This window comes from Anas acuta, chromosome 7, assembly GCF_963932015.1.
Source record: "Anas acuta chromosome 7, bAnaAcu1.1, whole genome shotgun sequence".
Classification (NCBI taxonomy): domain Eukaryota; kingdom Metazoa; phylum Chordata; class Aves; order Anseriformes; family Anatidae; genus Anas; species Anas acuta.
The window spans coordinates 14,894,584-14,918,932 of NC_088985.1; the positions used below are offsets into that span (position 1 = coordinate 14,894,584).

General features: G+C 41.2%; 1 protein-coding gene across 37 annotated transcripts in view; it reads left to right on the plus strand.

The window, feature by feature from the left end:
- KCNMA1 (potassium calcium-activated channel subfamily M alpha 1) overlaps nucleotides 1–19,485 on the plus strand; it is a 467,608-nt gene extending 448,123 nt beyond the window's left edge. For 10 of the 37 annotated variants that reach the window (XM_068688905.1, XM_068688906.1, XM_068688901.1 and 7 more), the window contains 5 exons: nucleotides 3,903–4,097; nucleotides 5,202–5,320; nucleotides 6,206–6,430; nucleotides 8,490–8,518; nucleotides 14,264–19,485. In XM_068688905.1, the coding sequence (XP_068545006.1) occupies nucleotides 3,903–4,097; nucleotides 5,202–5,320; nucleotides 6,206–6,430; nucleotides 8,490–8,518; nucleotides 14,264–14,418 (723 nt within the window). In that variant the 3' untranslated portion in view covers nucleotides 14,419–19,485. Of the gene's footprint in view, nucleotides 1–3,902; nucleotides 4,098–5,201; nucleotides 5,321–6,205; nucleotides 10,189–14,263 lie in introns of those variants that run through there. The other 27 variants (XM_068688907.1, XM_068688904.1, XM_068688917.1 and 24 more) reach the window with 4 other exon arrangements.
- The last annotated feature ends 4,864 nt before the right edge of the window (nucleotides 19,486–24,349 follow it).

Genomic DNA, 24,349 nt, shown 5'->3' on the forward strand with positions numbered 1-24,349 from the left:
CTAGAACTTCAGGTGTAGGTTTTTCTTTTATAACACAAAATCCTATTTCTCCATATAAGCAAAAGCAGCAGAGTGGAAGAAAGTGAAACAGGTAAGAGCTACTTTTCAGTACATCCTGTATTCAATAGTTCTTCCCCCTTCAGAGTTCCTACAGGCTCATGTAGGAAGAAAATAAACTGGTTTAATCTATTATATGGGTATTGTGAAACGCAAGACTCTTTTTGTGCGAGTCTGTTCAGGTGGTTAGCAAACAGCATCATTTACCACAAAGTGCTCCAAACTTCTTTATCTTTTGGACACTATTTTGAGCAGCAGTACACTGTGAAACACCGCAAAACCCTGTTGTTTTTTTCTGCTCTTTATCCTATCCTAAAGAACTGTTTAGTAACTATTTAGTAACTGTTTAGTAACTAGTAAGTTACTGGCGTTAGCTCAGTCATTTCCCACATTTGGATATACATTATCCAGTCAACAGAATTCCTTCAACTGGAAAAGAAAATGAAGTTAAAACAATTGCATGAAAGAGATGGTAAAAAACAGCACACAGTAGAGGAGGGCCTTCCTAGAAGAAATCCATATTAAAAAACACCCTAGAAAACATTAAAAAAGAATGGTGATATGACTTGGAAAATGACAATTTTAGAGTAATTATAAATGAAAAGCAAAGTGCTATTAAAGTTAAAGCAATGTTATTAAAAGATGTGCTAATTTTCAGTTAAATTTTCTGTAAAAGACCAATTAGTTTAAGAGGCTTGACAGCATTAACTGCAAAACATAAGTGCTCTAGTAATTATACTTTAAAAAATGATTGAACAAACAGGAAAGTGTCTCTGAAACATCAGAAAGAGCCACACAACAATTCGGGCACATAGGCTAGGTGGCAGTGCTACCTCAGATATCTATGCCAGGATTTCCTTGCTGTTTACCCTGCTTTAATGTCTATCATGCATTACATTTTTTATTTTATCAAGCTGGTACCTATGTCATATTCACATTGCAGACACTGATTATAATGATGCTATACAGATGTTCATTGTGGGGTACAGATAATGGCAGCCACAAACAAGTCTGTCTTCAGCTCTGATTTTACAGCCAAGAAAAGGAAATCACTGCCATTACTGGAGAGTGCAGTGTTACTTTAAGCACAGCAGCACCTTTCCAAAGTAATTCTGTGGATTGCTTCCTTACAAGTACTGGCATATCCAGGCCATGTACCCTCCCACAGAGCAAGTACAAGATCACTCTCAAATTAATTTCAGTGTATTATTATTCCAAAGGAAATGGATATCAGCTAGTTCAGCTTTTCAGTGTTCCCCAGCTCCAAACTGGCAAGAGGCAGTGAAAGGAGTCTGATTGTTGTCACAACTGAAAGCAGTGGTGGATGGGATTTTCCTGAGGAGTGGTAAATATTAGCACAGGAGGAAGCAACCCTATTTAGGAAAAGATGCCAAGAAACTGCTTCCTCCTCACCCATCCTTTCTTGGTAATGTCTGGGCATTTTCTGGTCAGTTGCAATGCCAACACAGTCCATCCTGAAAGCTGTAATCTTCACTCATTGATGGCAAACGAACAAAACCATCATTTGGCAGCACTCATCCATCTGATTAAATGGTGACATCCACATCAGTCATGGCACGAAACCCAAAGGAAGCCATTGTTCCAAGAGAAATGGTGGTTCCTTTGCTAATAAGTGTTGTAGCTTTGCCTCAACATTTGTCTAGCAGTGGGAGGTCCTTCTCAGGTGACAGCATTCAGTTGCATTGACAGTAGACCTGATTCATTTCTCATTTGCATCAGTTTCATAGTAGTATATGGCTACCAGAGTTACTCCTGGTTGGCTCATTCTGACATAAGTCAGAATTGGGCCTATTTTTGTCCTAGTGGGTTGCGATGGGGCGGGGAGGTGGGGAGGGGGGGAGTGGGGAAGGGTGGTGTTCAATTTTATTTTATGTTGTTTTAGTTTATTTTATTGGTGTCAGTAAGTTTGTGACCTGGTAAGTTGTTGTACCGCTGCTTTCAGTTGTGAGTTTAGTATGAGATCCATAGTAAACTGAGTAATACAGCCACAGTATAACGTGGAGTGGAAAGTGTTGCCAAAAAGGGCAACTTATAATCGCACCTCAGTGACATTGAGGAACAAGTAATTAATTGAAGAATAAACAGTCACGCCAGGTTGTCTGGTCTCTCATCTATTAAACGTCATATAATTACTCCAGACTTACAGTCTCACAAGGGGTCACAATGATTTTTCCATATGTTTAGAAAGGTTTGAATTACACTTGAATGGTTACACAGCCCATCCACGTATGTAAGAGCTGTATAGAGAATAGCTGTTGTTCTAGACCAATTCCTCCCGAACCCCAGGTAATGTCACAATACTCTTCACAGTACACTTCGTATTTGAAAATACATGCTGCCTTATTCAGGGCAATTTAAACGTTTAGAGCTAGTGGGATGCAAATATTTGCTGTAGGACTTGCATTACAGTAACAGTATTTTCCTCTCATTCTAATGTTGTCAAGAGGGGAATGGCATATATGGCTATGGAAATAAGCAGAGGTGCCCGAAGTTCTGAAAATTCAACGTAACGGTGAAAACCATTGCCATGTAAAATTCATGTTCACTGGTTTTATCTGTCATATGAAGGAAACAATGAAACTGAAGTTTCGTTATGCAAAGAAAGACTATCAAAGTAACATGGATAGGGAGTCTGGTCTGCATTTTTATCTCAGGATAAAACATTTTAGTCTGTACCTCAGTTTACCCATGTATTGAAGGCAATTTCACTATATGGATAGAGCGATGAATGTCATTGGAAAAGGTTGTTGAGGTGTTTGGATAACAAGCACTCTTTGAGAGTGCAGTATCCTTTTTCACATGGTGTCGGAGTAGATTTGTTCCAAGTTCTAAGTTCAACAAAAGTCATAAGAGTAGTAATGTGAATCCTGTGTACTCTACAGCTACCTCATTTTCTTCTCACTCATCCTCCACACTTGCAAAGCTTCTGAAAACTCAGACATTGGTGTCAGCGTAAGCGATGGTGTCTCCTTTTTCTGTTGATCGTTATTTTTTTGCCCAGTATGTTACACTGCAGATACCTAACTGTGTATCTCTGAACTATACCAGTATACTTTCAAGTGAACTTGAAAGTCATTCATTCGGCATTAAATTAATATTTAAAATGCCCATTGTTTGCCTGACAGACCAGCAATGGTACAGATGCTGGCAAAATGTCAGTGTGGAGTAAATCTTTCCTAATAAACCACTCTTACCCTATACCCTAGAGTTTTTTAAAAGGACCACCAGGATCCCAAACTCATCATACATTTATCTGGAATGAACTCAAGATGTTTAATTGATACACGCTTATGTCTGAACACTGTCAAGTCTCGTAATAAGATGTTTAGTACAATACCTCGGTTAGACTGCTAGAGTCCAGCCGCAGTAATAAGCAATGACATTTGCAGCACAAAGGCAGCTCCCCAACGAATTGGTGACAAGAGTAAAAAGGCAATCTAGCCTGCGTAAGCTGTAAATGTGGTCTGAATTTTACAATTACATGTCCTAAAGCCCATTATTAGACATGAAGGCAATGAGAAGGAAAGCAGTCATCGCATCACTACTAACACCAATTATAGGAAACATAAATCATTCAAATTTTTGTACTTTAACAAAAATCAGCCCGAATTGGTGTTTAAAAGGAAGGATCTAGTATAGGAGCCTAATGGGATAGAAGCAAATAGAGTAATTGGAGGCTGCTGTCTTTTCACTTTCTATATAAAATTATTTGAAGAGACAGCCAAGAACTTTAAACAGCAGAAACCCAGAAAAGTTGTAATTTGGATGTCTTCCGTTGTGACTTTAATGGTATTTGCCTAAAGAGCTTTCTTTTATCTTGGCAGACATACTTCAATGACAATATCCTCACACTGATACGGACATTGGTAACAGGAGGAGCCACACCGGAGCTGGAAGCACTGATTGCCGAGGAAAATGCATTGAGAGGAGGTTACAGCACACCACAGACACTTGCAAACAGGGACAGGTGTCGAGTAGCTCAGTTGGCTTTGTATGACGGTCCATTTGCAGACCTAGGGGTAAGATCACAACAGAGAGGTAGGACCAAAGCCGGTCTTGTGGTCTAGGTGTTGTGTCTGAGACCAAATCAAAAATCTATCCTAATTGGTGCATCATTTTGATTATTCAGTTAAAATGTTTTGGATGGTTTGACACTTTACTACACAGGTGCCAGGTTTGCTCTTATGCTTTTTAAGAAGCTACATTACCTCCTAGCATACTTTCCTGAGTATTCCAAGCAGAGTCAAAAGAAGAAAAGCTTGTCTCTTCCTAGATGTCATCTAAAGAGATGGATGAGCCAATTTGGAGGAAAGAACCCTCCTAATCATAAGGCGCTGTAAACATGAGCAATATGTACACCCTCATCAGGTTTTGATAAGTTTATTTAGTTTTTGCATGGAGCTTTCAGTTCTCAGTTAAAATATATGTATTAGCCTGGAAACCAAGCTGTAACATTTGTTTTCTTCTATGTCCGGATGAACTATACTGAAAGCCTAATTTTCCGACATTCTCACTCCACTATCCTAAGAGAAAAGCTAAAAAGTAATTAGTTAAAAACTAACGTGTTTTGCTAGTCAAAGCAATTATTTGCTATCATTTATGAAATATGGCATATATATCAGCATTTTTTTTTAAGTGGGAGAGGTTTTAGTATCCTTTTAACTCCCCAGATCCCTTATTTCAGTTGTCTTTGTCAGCGATTTTATTTGTCAAGATGACAGTACGGCTACTGCCAAAAAGGGTGAAAACTATGAATAATGGTAGGACAACAGATAATGTAATGTATAGAATTATGCCTTTTATGATACCCAAATTGCATTTCCATCCAAAAGCAAGTAATTCTCTCTTACCACTATGGTAACTTTTCAGGGACCAAGGCTGTCAAAAATAATGATCATTTTATATATTTGTTTTTATGTGAAATGAAATGTGTAGTTTATTCATTGTCTTGGGTAAGGAAATTCATATTAAAAACAGGCTGTTTATGCATTGTTGGTTTTGTAGAAGATCCTACTGAAAATCCACTGCACTGTCATGGTTTTAAATGAGAAAAGAGCAAAAACGTGCTGTTCTTTTGTTTCTCTTTACCTCCTCTTTTTTTTTTTTTTTTTTTTCTATCTTAGGATGGAGGTTGCTACGGAGATCTATTTTGTAAAGCACTGAAAACATACAATATGCTTTGCTTTGGAATTTACCGATTAAGGGATGCACATCTAAGCACTCCCAGCCAATGCACTAAACGGTAAGTCCAGTCCACCAAAGCAGTTGCGTCCGTAAGGATTTGGACAAAGTGGGTAGAAGTAGGAATCAGTGTAGGTTGACACTGTACTTGCTATACGTGGGATTAGTAGTCAGAATAATAAGAGACTTCCATCCCTGAGGCAGCCAAGCTCTTTCCAGCACCAAATGCATTTTAAAACAAACCAACAAATGAAAAAAGTGGTGGAATCTTGAAACTGAGAAATGCATATATGAGGCCTGTGATGTATATTAGCAATGTTGGATCCTTGTACATGTGGATTTATCTTTATAAATGCTTGGTGACATCACAAATCCACAAGTTGAAAGGAAAAAAAAAAAAAAAGAGAAAATAAATTAACCTCACTGCCACCTTCCTGATATACTTGTGTTGGGTACAGTTATAAGCCAGACAAATAACTGTATTCTTTGCTCAGATGACAGTATTTAAATATTTAATAAATATATAGTAAATATATATTTGAACCTGCTTGAAAATGCCATCTCCGGTAGGTCTGTTTTTGCTTTTTATCAATATGGGAATCTGTTTGCTAGAGTCACTACATTCCAATGCAGCTAGAGATTGGAGGGTGAACTGTATGCTGTATTCTCTGAAAAATCATGATGCAGTTCCCTTGGAGAACATCCTACTCTGTATGTCTGACCCACTCAACAAACATCCAGAGAGCAATATCTGACATAAGATGGCACCAAATAATTGGTACTATGTCAGCTAAAATCAGGTATATATTGAAGAAACAGAAAGACAGAAATCTGAATAAGTATTCATGAGGTAACATCTCTAGAATAATTTTTTAGGTGAAATCTAAACCTGCTTTCTCTTTTTCTTTCTTTCTTTATTTTTTTATTTCCTTTTCTGTCTTTCCAGTTATGTTATCACAAACCCACCGTACGAGTTTGAGCTTGTGCCGACAGACTTGATCTTCTGTTTGATGCAATTTGACCACAATGCCGGCCAGTCCCGAGCCAGTCTTTCTCATTCCTCCCATTCCTCCTATTCTTCCAGCAAGAAGAGCTCATCTGTTCACTCCATCCCATCCACAGCAAACCGACCCAACCGCACCAAGACCAGGGATTCTCGGGAAAAACAGAAGTACGTGCAGGAAGATAGACTTTGATGTGTGTACCTGCTCCCACTGTGTGTGAAACTTGCATTCACCACCCATTCTCCCCAGTTAATGTGTCCAACAGTAACGTTCCCCGTTTTTCCATGGAGCTCTCCCTTTTTGTACACATTTTTTGCATATGTATGACAGTGTGCATGAGATTGTCATTTTTATTTCACCACCATAAAACCCTTAAGCACAACAGCAACAAAGCAGACGGACCAAAAAGTTATTTATGATGCTAGGGGAGATAAAAATTCTAAAACCCATAGGCACACTGAAAACTTAAATAACTCACTGCAGTTACTCTACGTATCAGAAAACAGAGTGTATTTAACGTGAACACTTGCTTTTGATGTTAGAGTTACACAAAGGAAGTCATTAGCGCAGAAGCGTTGATGTATGTTGCAGTAGGTTTTTATAATCGTATTTACAGGAGTTGCCACATGTAGTTGAAGCTTACAAAACTAACCAGCTGTAAAACAACAACAACAGCAAAAACACTAATTTTTCACTCTCAAAGCTTATATTGTATAGGGCTTACACTCTTTGTATAGATTATTGCTACGCACCTGCTTTATACCAAAGCGATATCAGGGACGAAGATGATCATTTTAGGTTATTCTCTGAAATACGAGCCTTTTGAGATAGCGTTTGTTTTTTCCCTTTAATCCTGAAATTGTCTGGGAATGGAGTTGTCAAACTCCAGTGGTTTAATTTCAATTTAGAAAGAGTCTAATTGCATATTAAATTATTCTGTCTATTTATACGGCCACAGAAATAGCTATATTTTCTTTCACTTTTGACATTTGGGATAAAAAGCCATATGTATCATAAATATCGGACGTAAGTCAATAAAAACTGCCTTGCTGGGACTTTTACATCTTTAAAAGGTGAATTAGTCACCTTATGTATAGAATAAATAATGTTCAGAAAAGAGCAAGCATTTTTCTATGCTTAAGTATTAGTTCTCGGGGGACTTTATTCCTTTCCCCAGATGGTAGTTTAGTGTTTCCGAGTTAGAGCAATGGTATAAATTTTCCAATGAGAGTCCCAATACACAAGGACCCTCTGGAAATCCCAGGCAATGTTCCAGCTGGTTTTTTACAACAGGTTTGTGCCAGTACACATTAAGCAGGAATATGAGGGAAGACAACAGAGCACCTTTGAGATCTGAGAGGTTCCTCTCCCAATTGGAAAGAAAAGGTGCTGCACCCTAGATGGCTAACGAGCAGAACAAGAGGGCCAAGGTGAAAACGTCCGCTGTGCTGAGGCGTAATGCCAGGGTCTGATTGTTGCATATTCTCAGGAATTACTCACTCAGACAGAGATTGTGTCAAGGAGGTAAATGAAGTAGTGGAAAGGAATCTATCCTAGACAGCCACAAAAAGGATACATGAGGCCTAGTGCTTAATGTCAAATGCCAATGTTCCAAAATATATAGAAATAGTTCTAGGCGATGTGAAGAGGTGCTCAGGGTAACCGGTAGGAAGGCCAGGAGAAACACGCCACATCGCTACCCAGCAAGAAAGCGTGCAGGGAGAAAATAAGTACTTTGATGCAGGAGCGATGAGTGTTGTAACGGCCAATCCAGACAAGGTGCTTTTATGGTTAGTGTCGTTTTCTACCTTCCCCTTCCCTGAGCATGATGAGTTTGAAGAATTGCTTGCTGTGTGATTTGACAAAGAAGCCAAGCACTTTTACTGACAAAACCTGGAACCATCTAAGCGGGCTACGGAGAGTGCCACTGTGCAGTGTTAAGCACGATTGGAATGCAGTATATATGTATGTGTGCATTCAAATGTATCTGTAACTCCTGTCAGTGAAATATGCGGCAAATTTTGGTCGCTTCCCCCCAAACGAGTACATTGCAGTCGCACTTGATCATAAAGACACATTCGTGTGTTTCTTCTTTCAAAGAAAGTTATCGTGTTTTGCCCTGAGAATATTTATGACTACAAGGATGTGCCAGTTAAAGTGCTCAACAGGAAATATGACAGTTTAAAAGCATTGTAAAACTTACATAGCTTACTTCTTTTTCTAAAGTGCAACAAGGATGAATAGAATGGGCCAAGGTATGATAATTAATGGTTCTGCATGACCTAGCAACTGCTGTGGGTTTCCTTCTATAACTTTGTCCTTGTGAAAACTTGTGAGATTAAAAAAAAAAAAAAAAAAAAAAAATAGTAGTTACAAACTTTATGCAATTATTGGCTTGTATGTTTGGGTGTTTGTTTGTTGTTTTTTTTTGCCTTTTTTTCCCTCCAAACCGGAAGTAAAACTGGCTGCTGCTGCTGCTGTTGCTCAGTCCTGTTTTATTTTTGATCCTCTCATCTGCTTGCCTTTCTAATTGCACGTGTCCTCTCGTAAACACCCAGCTCAACGAAGACGCCTACCCTGATACAGACATTACTGTAATTTCCCATTCCTCATTCTAGCCCCGTTCCTCCCTTCCCTGCTATCCCGTCCCTCGTGTATGCACATGAGCATCTTTTTATGTTGGCGATATTGACGGAAGATACTGGAGAGCAGTTATGCATTTTGGAAGAATGCTAATGGCTTTGACACCAAAATGCTTTTCTATTAATGTTTTATCTGTATTCCATTTAGTAGAGGAAGAAAGAGTGTTAATATGTAGCAACTTGTCACATACTAAATAATAATGATTTTACCAAAAAATGGTGTTTGTATAACAGTGCAGCTCAAATAAGGAAGAACATAAACAGTCTGCATTAGAGAAACAACTTGTCTATTTTGTGAGCAACAGAAGAGAAATACCTGATGTCTGAAGTCCTCAGATCATATCAAAGTTAATTTTCCTCTGTCCTCTGACCTTAAGTCTGCAGTACAAAAGTTGTGACTTTCAGTTATGCCTTGAACAATTTTCACCATTAAGTGACCTGATAGTTTCTTTCAGTGATAATGTTCCGATATGGAAATACTAAGGACTTTGGAAGGTCAGTCATGAAACGTAGAGGAACAGTCAAAGTTTTATACTGTAAAATACCAAGAAATCTCCTGTTTGTTCAGGCATCTATCCAAAATCAAACTTATCAAACTCATAGTATCAAACTAGAGTATCAAACTCATAGCTACCCTCGATAGTTATGAAAATGGAAAAACTGCACTATTACCGATATCAACAGATGACAAATGAGAGCCATAAATGGAGGTCCTGCAACTTATCTCAGTCCCAGCACAGTTTCTACAATGGAAACTAGGACTGTAAGTGACTTTGTGGATCTGTATGTCAACACAAAATAATACCTTGGGCACCTGCAGGCTCTTGGCACAGGTTCCAACTGGCCTAAACCATCAGAGTCAGGCATTTTCCAGTAAAATCCCATTGTCAAAATAGGGAGTTGAAAAAAACAGGGAAAAACAAAACAAAGCAAAAAGAGGAAGTCCAGTATAGCATTTCTATCCCAAATCTTTAACTGTCTTGGAGCGAAATAAAGGCATACCCAGAAGGTAAGAATAGTTTCCTTTTTTTTTTCTCTATCCCTGCATATTACTTCCTGCCTACCGCAAGTGAGTTATGCATCTGCCAAACCAAGAATCACTGAGAGCAGAAGAACTTTCATTTTATTATTCTCAGATAGGAAGAAATAGCAGAGGAGAGTTTTCAGCCTAGTTTTAAACACGCTACCCATTTGGGGAAAGGGCTACCCAAACACATGGCCACGCACGCAGTTGAGATGGAGGTGTCAGAAAAACAAACAAACAAACAAACAAAAAAAACAAACCAGGAAATCCTTGTTTGAAGGATTGTAAACTAACCTGGAATTGTGGTGAGAATACAGATTTAATAAAACTTTGCAGCATGTTTAGCCGGTATTTTCTGTGCCTCTGCTCAGACGAGAGGGTGTTTCACACTGACACTTATTCAAAAATGATTCCTCAGGCCAGAATTTTTAAAGCACCAGAGCAATAAATTTGTTCAGGAAAAGTGTGAGAGTCCAACGGAAGTTGATGAAATGTCAATTTTGATCATTGTACGATTAATCATTTATATATGTTGATGCCATGGGGAAGTCCTACACAGGATAGTAGTACCTATTTATTTGTGATACAAGTATGAAGCCCTGTAGACCTCCACGGATGCATTCAGGTGCTGATAGCCCATTACAAACACGAGCACACATTTGAGAGGAAGTAAATGTTTTCCGCTTCGTGATATTTGAAGGTACCTAGCTGTTCCAATGTCTCCCAAGTGATGTTGTCAAAAACAAACCTGTCAAATAGAGTAAGATCAGTCCCTGATCTTCTTCAAGAGGACTTCAAGAGTGCTCTTGAAGTGCTCTGTTTAAAAAATAGGAAAAAGGCTCTTTCTCTTTGTAACACAGAAATGCATATGGTAAAGATCAATATCCACATGCCAGAAAGGAGAGAAACAGACAGAACATGACAGAGACCCACCACTATTTTGGAGGAGAAACCAGTATGTGAAGACCTGGAAATTTTTTGTCTGGACAGATTTAAAGGAAGAAGGTTGTGGTTTTGTTGGTGTAATTGTTTGTGGTTAGTAAGAGATCTAAAGCTCTGCACCTAGACTTTGGAAGACTGAAAACATAGTAAGGAAAATACGGAAAAGCGTGTGAGGGAAAGAAGGAAGGCCATTTAGTAACTGCAAGCAAAACACACCAGTGGCCACAAGTGAAGATGGGGAGTATCATTCACCTCCCATTTCAAAGTGTAGCGGGCAATGGACAGAATGGGCGATTTGAACAGCAAAAAAAGAGATGAGACAGGTGTAAAACCAGGTCCAAGTGTAGATGCTGGAGATGATAATGCACGGATCAAGGTCTCACCTAAAAAAGAAATGTAACCATCCAATGAAAGGAGAATCTACAGGTTTCTGCACTTACTAATTATCGTCCGTATTAATTACTTTCCAAGCGAAGGCAGAAAGAGACTATGGTGTCAATTTCTGGAGATCATCTCTCTGACATGAGTTTCATTGTAAAGAGTAAAACATAAAGAAGTGGCTTGTGGTATACCTTCCAGGGAAAGCAGGGGCAACGGAATCACTATTTGCTCACCACAGTTCATCCCAGATCTGTAGTACTAGCACCGTTCTTCCCTTTCTCGCTATAGAGATCACAATAACTTGCAGCAAGTTCTGTTGGCAAGGAAAGTTTGTGCACCGTATGGTAAAAAAATATTCTGGAGATAAAAGTTCACAGCGCTTAACTTGCCTCAAAATCATTTTAAACACAACCCATTAGAAAACTGTTAGTTTGAAATTGTTTATATGATCTCTCAAGGCTTTTAAAATATGATAACCATCACACTTTACACCTCTCTGAAAGGTTAGTTTAATCGTAGATCACATAAAATTGGTTTCCACAAATGCATAATGGTTCATGTGTCACACTCAAACTAAATGGTTTTTTAAATGGAGCTGAAATTATTTTGATGTGTACACATTCCCAGATTTTTTTTTTCCTACAACCTTTCCTAAACCAGCCCCCATCAGGAGCTGTTCCCTTAAAGTCTCATTAATAATTCAGATGTTCTGATGACTTTAAAAGATCTATGGAATCAAGGCCTGCCCCTACCTCCCCTCCTCCTCCCTACCCCCCCTTTTTTTTTAGCTGCCTGACAAAAAGATAAATGAATGTAGAAAGAAGCAGTAGGAGTCTGGCAAGCTGTAGATCATCTCTGAACAGATTGTAACTTTATCATTGTGTCAGGAAGAATAATTTAAAGCACTTAATCAGTTAGCTTCAGTGTGCAGGATGTAACATTATGAATTCCTATCGTCCAATCTGTTCAAATCAAAGGGAACTTAATTATAATAGGTAAGAGAGAGAGATGGGAGAAGAAACAACATCCAGACTCAGGCAACTGTAAGTGGGCAGGAAAACACGTACCCTAATCTGAAGTGAGCATGACAGTGTACATGTAGAAAGAAGAAAAATCTAGTTTTGAATATAGGAATAGCAATGCAGAAAATCTGCCTACCCTCAATAAACAACCCCTAATAATTGATATAACTTCTTTCTCTAAATTCTTTTTTTTTTTTTTTTATTTTATGCTGTTATAATTGCATAAGCACAGGTGACAAATGTATTGGTAAAAGAGAGGGATTAAGCCCTCACGAATTTGGGGTTTGGTGCTTGTGTTTCAAGTAGACACCTTAAATACGTAGGAGGTTTCATTGCCTAAATTTCATATTCACCAGCATGACTGAGAAGGACAGTAAGTTGGTAAATCCATGCAGCTCTTCAGAGCCCCTACCTTTGAAGCTAGTCACTTATTTTTAATCCATCTGGGCTTAGATAGTTGTCCCTCACTCTTCCCAGTCTTTCTATTTCTGTTCTTGGCCTCACCTCCCAAGCTTTTGTGCTTGGTCTGAGGTGGATTTAGTTGCGTGTGTGTGTTGTTGCATTCAGTTTGGTTGTTGTCGTTCTGTGTTTCGTTTGTAAATTAGCACCCCATCTACTCCCGCCCCAATTCCAGCCAGGATACAGCAGCATTTCAGGGTTAAGCAGAAATGCTAGTTTGTATTGTATGGTGAGAAAACAAGGTCTCCAAAGCTATTTTGGGTTCCCCATTGTGATGAGAAGCAGTCTATAAATGTAAGTGCAGCAGCTCTGCGGCAGCTCACATTAAACATGGCATGCAGCAATGGAAACATCACCGCTGCAGAATCGCATCTGCAGAACCACGTGATCTCATTGCTCTGCACACCCACCTCTGGAAATGAGGGACCGAGAGAGGTGGAGGAGCGGAGATCCTCCTCACAAATCCATGCCATAAGCCACAGAAAGATGAGCCATTTCCAAGTCCTTGCATGGAGCCAAGTTGCTTATCTGTCAGTTAGAAATTATACCAGTACTTGCTCTCTGGAGCATGTAAGAAAATCGTGGCAATTTTGTTTTTTTTTCTTGCTGTGAAATTTGAGAAGTTTTTGTCCACACCTGCTTATGAGCAATGCAGGATGGCACCTGCAAGCCTAAGCAGTGAGGGTGTAGCTGCAGTATTACAGCCTCTCAGCAGGCACCCTCCTTCCCACATTGCTGCCAGCCCACCCCAAATCAGTATCATAAAATTCCTCCTATGATCAGGCTCTGCTGAAAGATACGGAAGGAGCAGGGTCCCCTCTGATAAGGACATCCTCACTTCCTTTGCCTTGCTGTCATGCATCACTACCAATCCATTCAGGCCTGACATGCCACTACAGTCTCCTGCAGCATCAGGTAGGTCACACACCTTCCCAGACCCGAGGGACTGGCAGCCAGGCAGCCAAGTCACAGCCATCCCCTGCAGGATCATGTCCCTCTGGCCACAAGAGCTGTGGGACACCCTGTGGGTCTTCGTTGTGCATGAGAGCGAGCACCCACAGCTGAAACAGTTCAGAGATGTCTTTGACTTCTGGGGTACTTCTCTGTATAGAACTCACATGCTCTTTCCTACATCATCCTTACTCCATCCTCTCTCCCTGGCTTCTCAGTGTAACCCTTTATTTTTAGCAGTAGTTCAAAAAAGGGATCAGATGACATTCACCAGGGCATGAAAAAATAAGTACAAAAGCTCTCACGTCCAACAAGCAAACTGCCAGTTTTCTTTAACTTCTATCAAATATGCCAACACGTCATGTTCCGTCTATAAAGAGTATTTTCAGAGGCATTAATCTAATGCACTGTACTGCTAGTAATTAGTCAAAGTCACCTTCTATTGATTGCCCTTTCTCTATAGACTTTACTGACTGCTACCCCCTCCCCTTGTTCTGGTGTCTGTGTGTCTGTGCGCTTCACTAATGAGAAATTCTCATTTTCCCTCCTTATTCTGTCTCTACCCACTTTGCTCCCTAGCAGAAAAGAAATGGTTTACAGATGAACCGGATAATGCCTATCCCAGAAACATTCAAATCAAGCCCATGAGCACTCACATGGCCAATCAGATCAATCAATACAAATCGACAAGCAGCTTGATACCACCGATCAGAGAAGTTGAAGACGAATGTTGACTCCTTCAAGGCCAGAACTAATTTTTTAAAGCCCGACAAACTTCATGAACGGTGATGTGACATTTATTCCTCTTACATGCCGAACCACTGACGGAGAACTTTTGAAGGGCAAGCGTAACGGGGAAACAAAGTAGACAGATCTTTGTTTGTCTGCCTTTAATATTGCTTCCATGTATTTTGGAAACTTTCAGTTTTAAATGAACATAATCAGAACTAGTCATGTATAGCCTCTAGCAGTTTAAATTATTTTTCTTTATTAGGAAAAATATATATTTTTTCTTTTTTTTCTTCATTGTCAAGTATTTTCCATTTCAAAAACTGCAGATGTGGCCGGACTCCTAAGACAGGAAATAATAACCAAAAACACCACATCCCAGTCTTCGGCCTAAAGGAGGATGATGGTCACAGTTATAAGGATATATAATCCAGGGAGACAAAAGAGATATTTACAAAAAGGAAATAAGTGAAGGCCCAGCTTGTATTGTAGTAACCCCCCCCCCCCCCCCCAAAAAAAAAAGGAAGGAAAAAAAAAAAAAAAGAAAAGAAAAGAAAAGAAAAAAAGAACAGTCCAAAACATGTTTCTTTACAGAAGGATGTGTATTTTGTTCAGCATTGACACCAGCTCTTAATAAACTGAACCTATTTATTTTCAAATGTGAAAGTCATATTTTTGTACATGTAACACGAGACATTATTGGTTTTATTACAGTATACAGCTCACCCTCATTGCCAGTGACATGCAAGTCCAACCACCCCATGCACTGTAATGCCCCTGCAGAAGCCCCACATCCTCTATAGCCCTCTGCGCTGTCAAGTGTGCTGTGGAACATCATCACCCCAAGCCGAGGGACACGTAGGCAGGGCACTCACAGGCAGCACTTGTTATAAATGGCAACCCTGGCTTCAGCAGAGGCTTATTCCAGACAATTCCTTCTTTGCCACAGGTTACAGCACTGTGAGCTGGAGCACCTAAACAGTGTGTGAACTCATAAGCCAAAAGCTTTCTCATCCACCATATTCTGTTGGTTTCTTAAGACTGAAGTACAGATGGGTCCGCATCAGTCTTGCGTATCCGACTCAAATTCTTCCTGATCCACAGCAAGCTTTAGCCCCAGACCTGTGGTGATAACACACGCCTCCGTGAAGGGCATTGAATTGCCTTTGCTGACCGCTGATCAGGATAAAAACCTGTGGCTTTGCCTCAGCTTGACAACGTCAATGCACTGTTGTCAGTGGTGTGCTGTACCAAGCAACATCACAGTTTGGCAGTGTCTTTTTTTCCCCGTTATGTATCTATTTTTGTTTGCTTTGCGGGGACACCATGCTTAAAGGTAAGGCAATAACCAAATCAAAGTAAAAATAATGAATGTATTTATCCTACCTTACAAAAGGCCTTCAACAGGTGCCTTTTGTGTCAGCAGTTTCACAAAGTTGCCAACAAGCTTTCTAGCCAGCAGAGAGAAAAGTGCTCTCATATCTGTGCTGCAGTATCTATTCACACCAAGCATTTGGTGGTCTAAATGATTCAGTAAACCTGTCTATCTATCTCAAAGTAGCAACATCAGATACAATTGTGTGAAGAAAAAAATAAAATGAAAAGGCTGTGATATTAAGGAATAAAACAACAACATAGGACACAGTAAGTAGGAAAGGCAGCTTTTCATGGCGCAAGATAACCGTAGGCTCTGTAATTCTGCAGAATAGTGAAATACCGCAATAAAACATACCGTGGTACTTTTATCATTAGAGAAATATCCGTGAATCAATCTGATACAAAGCAGATTAATATGTTGTCAAAACAATGATGTCCACTATGTAATCCAACATTTAAGCTAAGCTCTCTCGGCCTTGATGTTTGTCCACTGGCTGCGGTACAAATGTAACCATACTACCACCTTATAGGCTTTATGCTGGAGTGACTTCTTGGACTGCAACTACTTTGTTGCTACATTTTGTAGAATAGGTATTTAAAGAAAATAACAGGAATTGTTATGCAGTATATGTAGAATTGGATCGTTTAAAATATTTCAATATCTCCTGCAAAGAAACAAAACAGTTTAAGCAGTTTCTCATTACTATTTAGACCATGTTTCTCTCATTTCACAGTCCCAGAACAGAAGATGATTTGGGCGAGTTCTTCCAATCTATGCCACTCAAGCTAACGACATGTTATAATCTGCATCCAGTTTCTGCAGTGGGTCAAGTTAGGCCTTTTCTTTGAAGTCAGCGCTCCTTTTTCATTTATGAACTGCTTTCATGGTAACCTCAGCGGAAAAAGCCAGTCCCACTTACAAGAGAAATCTTGAAAATAGTGTCAGACCTCACCAAGTGCGCATTAATTGTCTTTTTCAAAGACTGGTGTGTAATCTATGGGCATAGAAAATTACACCTGTGCACACTGTGCCAGTTCTGAGTGTCCTTCCTTCAGAATAGAGTACTCAAAGTACAAAACACACTAAAGAATCAAACAAAACAGTCCTACATCATTAAGGTTTGTGTGTCTGTCCCGGGTAACCGTCATACAGCAAAATGCCAAGCTGCCAACTGTACACAGGTAAAGGACAAGCTCTGATCACTCTCGCAGATAGGTGTGTATATAAGGGTAGGAAGATAGATCAATACGAGAGACAAGCAGGTATAATTGTGCTGTTTGGACTTCCCAGTTATAGAAAACCTAAGAGAAATCAAAAATATTTTCTTGCTCTTTTTCTCAGTGATCAAAAGCGCAGGACTGGCTTCTAGCAATTAGATGGAGGAGCATGTAGCAAGCCTCTTGGAGATCTTTAACCCTCCACCATTAAACACCACAGTAAGGTCAGCACTAAGGTTTGGATGTATTAGTGGCATCACAGCAAGGGGCTGGGAAAGTGGCCTAAGGACAGCTGACTGGCAATACGAGGAGTGAAGGAGAAATGAAATTTTGAGGTTCCTGAAGAAATCCTAGCCCTCTCTCAAAAGAAAAGGAAAAATGGAATTTGTGCTTTCGCAGGAGTTGCATGCATGATCAGTCAAGGCTAAACAGGCTTTGGTGGTTGTTAATCAGGTGGTGGATACCATGTATGTGTTTTCATGTGTGAATGCACACACACACATATGTGTGGATACAGACACATGTATTTGGGGTGTTTGTAAGTATTAGGTACAGGTCAGAGCCACCCCCAAAGGATGACAGTTTTGTCTTTTAGGGGAGGGGGAGGATGGCAGAGATGAGGTGAAGATGTACACAAAGAGAAAGGGCATACATCACCCAAGGGCTAACACATGGAGGAAATGTATCTACTGGTCTCGCATGGTCTGAACACAGAGAAACCACTCTAGGTGGCTAGCTGCATGCCAGCCATATGCTTACAGCGTGCTGCCAGCACCATGTCCCATATGCACGTGCTGGAATGCTAGCACAGTGCCTGCAAGCCAGCCGGTCTCTGTCTAGTGGGCAGTATTTTAACAATGCAGCCCCTGAATCACACCAGCACCAGAGTGAAAGGACAGAATTGCCTGCTGCCCTGGCATTGGAGAGGGTGCTGCTCAGGCACTGTGCGCAGCCCCCTGACAGCCACACATAGCACAAGTTAGTGTGCTAACAAGACAAGATAGTCTGAGCCTAAATGCAATGGGACTGTTTTAGTGGTGTGTGTAAGGCAATGGGCATGCAATGTATTGTTTGGTAGGGATAAAATTGGAAAACAAAAAGGCAACCACAGTTTCTTGAAAACTGCAAAGACTGTCTAAAAATGCCATCCCTGTTGACAACTCTTGCGTGTCGAACTCAGCATCTGTGGTTAAAAAGCAGGTGCATGTGGCTCAAAGTACAAGCCTCTTGGTTGGGAACAAGGTCACTTAAGCAGCACTACAGGTTCATGAACAATGTTATTATTCCACCTATGGCACGCAGAGACCCTAGCAGCCCCAAAGACAGGCATGTGAGGACAGGCAACAAGCAAGAGCACAGCAGGGACATCCAGGTTTTCATACAAATGTCAGTGTGCAACTATTTCCCATGTGTGTATGAAGGGAAACTCAGCGATACTTATACAAGGTGAAGACAGTAAAAATGACTGTAATGAGGACCCTGTGCAGCCTTATCGAGCCACACAGATGTCTAGTCACTGGGTCTTCAGAAGCCTATAGGCTGTTATAACAGCTGTGGATGTACAGGAAGCCACATTTAGACACAGTAAATATTTTTTTTTACTCTTTTTTCATTTGTAAAGGAAAAGCATCCCAATGAGTCAGATCGCATGCATAGGGAATTATCCTCAGCCAAAAACAGAAAAATGGGAAAAGGCGTTGACACTGAATATGCAACAGGACACTAGAACAATGGTGTCTAAATGCTTTTTTTACAGGTCGACAGGTAGCAAGAAGAGACACCGTTGGCATTTGTTTGTTGTGTGGTCTGGTTTTGGTTTTGGTTTTGCCAATGAAAGGAGTATTTGCACATACTGAAGTCTTTATAGAGTAGGAGAAGGAAAGGAAACTGTATTCAATCGCAGAGGATTGCTTCTGGCAGTTCTGTTTGGGTGCGAGCTAAGTCTAGAAGTAACCGGATGCATAAATGGATGCATGATGGAAGCAGCAATGTAAAAATCCCACATGTTTGTCCTCACTGCCCGTCACTCACCATTTAATCCATAAACCTGTTAACAACTTCCCCGGGACACGGGGACACTCACACGGAATCAGGAAAAAAACAGAGCAGGCATTCACAGATTCTCATCGCAAAGCATGTTCCTAAAGGCTACTGCAGAGCAATGTATTTGAAATGAGAGCATACTATGTGTGGGGTGGGGGGGAGAAAATTCATGGGGAAAGCTGTTATCATTGTGAATTTCCTCAGCATCAAAAGAAGCATGCATCCCACCTTTCATTTCTAGTTTAAAATCTGCCTAAAACAAGCATGCAAAAGGGGAAAAGCAGGACAAAGTGAAGACAGAAATGCTTTCCTTGTGTTGTAAGGGCCTGGGAACATCTATCACAGTCAATGGCAGATGTAGAAGAAAAAAAAAAAAGGAGGAAAGAAAAAAAAAGAATAAAAAATAAACAAACAAACAAACAACAAAAAAAAAACAGATGAAAGGTGAAAGAAGAGGTCTGTGTATTCCCTCATTTGTTGTCCTCTCCCTGCCATCCGAACCACCATTGACCACAACATTTGAACATGAATTTTATTTCATGTACAGTCCAAGGGTGCTTTACCAATCTCATGCCTGGCAGACTGTTTTGATTTTAATTTTATTATATATGTAGATGTCATATATAGATCTGGTAATCTTCAGTTAGCAGGCATACTATCTGTAGTGTTTTTGTAGTGAGTAATATTAGTAGCTGTCAGTACACCCCCATCTGAAACGAAGAAAGGAATCGAGAACCTGCTCAGCTGTCTCCACTGTTCGTGACGGTACTGTGGCCTACAGCCTGCCCCAGCACTTATCAAAGCTATATTTATGTAACCAATGTAGCTATCCTGCACAGACAGACATTCTCTGCTATAGAACACGCAGCCATAGTGAAACTAAGTAGTCTTTAATGTTCAGTAGTCTATAGAACCAAGTAAATTCTACTGAAATCAATAGATTTCTATGCTGCCTGTATAACGTCTCTGTGGAGGAAAGAAAATTTAAGAAGTACTTGTGTATCACTTTGGGTCTAAATAACAGCAATAGCTAACTTCTTATGAATCTAAAAGACGGGAATGCTGCATTCAATTAGAATCTCAATGAGGTTAAGGGAAAGCTTCTTTCTGCCTCAGTCAATGCAATTTAAAGGAGAGCTTTATAACCTAAAAACAACAGCAATGATATATAGACAGTTGAGTACGTGTAATAGGAAAAGAGATTTTTTTTCAGAAATCAAAAATGGGGCATACGAGCATTGTGTTGACTAAAAAATTACAAAAAGGAGCCATGCGAAAAGGTCAGCAGAAGTTACACCAAGTAGCTGTTCAGGAGTGCCGCTACTGTGACAGTGTATCTCGGGACACACATGCCTAGCCAATGCAAAGAATGTCATGTCAGTTTATTTAAAAAAAAAAAAAAAGTCAGTGATAGAATGTGAACTTTTGCATTTTTGGAGAGGGCATGGCTATTTTTTCTTTCCTTTCCTCAGAAAAATAAGTAAACAATTTAAAAATAAAATAAAATAAATAAAATGAGGCCAAGAAAACACACACAAAATCATGTATACAGCATATTCTGATGCTACACCTGTCTATGTAGTTGTAGGTTGGGGGTGGGCTTGGGGAAAGTACACTGAGAAACAACTATCAACTTACAAGGAGGTTCATGGAGAAAAAGGAGTATGACTTCATCATTTTACATTTTAACGTGAAGGATTGGCAAGAGAACAAATGGTGGTGCTCAGAAATGATCTACCTGACTTTGTCATATGTAATAATCATGAAAAAATATATTGTCCTGTAAAAAGGGTTTGTACATAACTTGTACATGGTTTCATTTTGTATTTTTCTCAGATTAAAATTTATGTATTTGTGTTCTAAAACAAGGAGAGATTTCTCTGTTTGTGTGCCGCATCTTCTTTGAGACAGGCCATGTCCTGAAACATTGTGTAACTTGTAGCACCGAGTCACTAATAAGACTGTAGTTGTGAAACCAGCACTATTAATACGTTGAACTAAGAGGAACGCAGGCACCTAACGCCCTCACGTGTTTTCCTGGACCAGCCATTGTCTAATAATAATTCATATCAGCCAATGCAGAAGGTCCCATGACAGCTGTAAACGAGTAAGTCTGCTATAACAACTAATGTCACCCTAGCACCAGTTACGTAGTTCTAGTCACAACTGTCATAATTCTAGCACAATTCAGCTCCTTTCAGTGGCTGAACACAGCATCTCCTGACAACCTTGGCTCCGATTGCTCAGGTTAAAATGGATCCAAAACTTTGCTGGAGGATTCTGATTCCATATCATAAATGTACATAAAATCCAATGGCAAAATTTGGATTATGCTTTCTCTATTGCAGACAAGGAACCAGGTATAGTCCTATGTCCAGATATGTGCAAGTGACTTTTATTAAGAAGACCAAGAATCCCTTTGGAGTCTGTAAGGTTACCTACATGTGTTTGTGATTCTGCTAATTAAAATAACTGTGTCATCAAAGCTGACATCAGCAGTTTTCAGTACCAGACCATCATATTGGTAAGGAACTGCAGTATGATAGACCTTCTCTGCTATGAAACTATGAAGAAGAAAGATGGAGGGTAGAGCACTGCAAGCAGTTAGTTTGCTTCCGACCAGGAGATGCACAATATGAAGAAGCTGGGACCGAATGTTGGCACTGGCTTCAGATGCAATCCAGGCAAATAATAGAGTGCCCCAGGGAAAAAGCAATGCTCAATAGTACCTGTGCAGAACTCTGGGGAACTGTGCAACAATGTGGCTTGGTACCACCCTCAGCATAGCTAACCGGTTCCAGCTTCCCTGAGTGCACCTCAAAGCCATCCTTAAGTACTCTCACTGGGGAAAGGAGGCCACACTGTGCCATATAAACAAAGATTTCTGTGGGTAAAACAGTGTGATGGACGAGTGCCTAAATGTTATTAAATCTGCGTAGAGACATATACTGAGATGATCAATACTGTAGCTGGTCATACCAGACCTCATACCCTGTCATGGTCAGGCCCTATCTAGTAAGGCCGATTGCTAGAAGTACTGAAGGAGAATGAAAAAAAATGGAGTGAGGCACCAGCTCAATAAGTGTCAATGCAGGTGTAATGTGGCACCTGGTCCCTGCACAAGCATCTGGCACAAAGGAGATATTTGTCCAGGCGTAGTTGTCTGTGAATATATGTAGATGCATATGTATATGTACATATGTGCAGTCTAAAGGTAGAGGTAGGTCTGCTTCTAAGTACTGAGGACATGGCAATTAAAGACCCTAACTAAAAAGCGAGTCCAGAGCCAATGAACAGCTGTAGCGCAGTCCCAGCTTTCAACTGCGTAAGCCTGCTGTTTGTGACAGTGGCAGTGAAACAGTGCTCAGGTAGTGACAGAAGTACAGATAAAAATCTAGTGAAAGTATGCACTGGTCCCCTGAGATTACCAACAGTATTGTTTGCTGGACCAAGTGTGCTCCCTTCCCAACATTCGACCCTCTGTGTTGGGTCTGTCTGAGCTGGAGTCACCTTTTCCCTCCAGCAGCCCACACAGTGCTGTACTCTGCACTCATAGCTGGAACAGCCCTGATATCACTCCATTGTTGTGTCTATTGCTGCGTAGTGCTGGCACAGCATCAGGACTCCTTCCAAGCCCCCAAGAGCCAGCAGACTGGGGGTGGGCAAGTGATGGGGAGGGGACATCGCCGGGGCAGCTGACCTAAACCAACCAAAGGGATATTCCATAACACCTGATGTCACACTCCGCAATAAAAGGGGGGGCTCTCGTGGGGCAGGGGCTGTTCCTCCTGAACAACCACTACGCGTTTGAGGCCCTGCTTCCCAGCACATGGCCGAACACCGCTCGTTGATGGGAAGTAGAGAATAATTTTTTTCCCTCTCTCTGTGCTTCCGCAAGGACTGATTGTTTCTTTTGTTTCTTTTTTCCTCCCCATTCCCTTTCCCTTTAATTAAACCTTTCTCATCTCAAACCTCAAGTTCTCTGTGTTGTATTTTCTCCCCCTTCCTCTTTGAGGAGAGGGGGAGTGAGAGAGCGGTTGTGGTGGAGCTCGGCTGCCCACCTGAATAAAACCACCACACCCTCTCTCTTCCTGAACACTGATAATCCCTTAGGCATAGTCAGGAAGTCAGGTAAAAATGAGAAATGTGGTTCCTGTCACCAGACCGTGACTGTGGAACATGCGTGGGCAAGGTATGTGCAGGTTGATCTCCTTTAACCTCCCCTTTAGTCACGCGTGGTCTTGTGGGGAGTAGCGCTGTCAGGTCATGCCATCACAGTACTGCCTGCTGTACAGCACTGAAACAGAGCACATCACCGAGCGATAGCACCTGGCGTCCTGTATGGTACACAGTAAGAGTGGCAGAAATTGCAAGGCCGGATAGATGTATATAGGATCAGGTCATCCTTCCACTTTCATGAGCACCAGGAGAATGAACTGAAACATGGCATGATAATGTGCATATTTATATATATATATGTACCTGTATACATATATACATGCGTATATATACGTATACACACAGACACAGACATGGCGGGCACAGCCTTTATTTCGGCACTGAGGCCCCTTGAGGCAGTCGTGGGAGCGGCCGGGCCCTGGCAGGCCTCACGGGGGCGGCTGACGAGGTGGGGCCGACTGTGCGCACAAAGGCGGCCCCTATGGGGTGCAGTGACCAGGGCCGGCAAAGAGGTACCGTGCGCGACCCTGAGAGCGCGGGCAGGGTCGCCTCTCAGTGAAAGGCTGCGGCCTCCAGGGGCGTCTCCAGGGGCGTCTCCCAGGGACTCGCGGTCTCAGCCCGTGACCCGGACAGTGGAGCCGCGACCCCCCACGGGGGCAGATGCCTATGTGCAGACAGAGCCCTTGATGACCGAAAAAGCTTCCCGGGCCCCAAGTTGTGGGGAACTTCACATTCCTGAGGGCCCCTGAGGGCCCCAGGGCCAAATTGGGCGTTGTGGGTGCAAGTATGTCCAGGTGAACACAGTTTTTGAGCAAGTGGCCACCTGGCAAGAGGAGCTCTACAGGCTGAAAGGCACCTGGTGATCCAAATGAGAGATTAACACATGTTATCAAGCACTGGCACCATCTGAGCCGCAGTCCTGCCTTACATCCTCTCAGGAGACTGGTGAGGGAGCCTCCAATCCTGCATTGGCATGATCAATGGACTCTCAAGACAAGGGAGGCTGCGCCCTTATCTTTGCTGAGAGCTGACAGGGGAACATCCTCCTAGCTCCTGAGTTACCCCTACATGCTAAACATGATGCTCTGGGGCTCATACAAGTCAGGGATAATAATAACA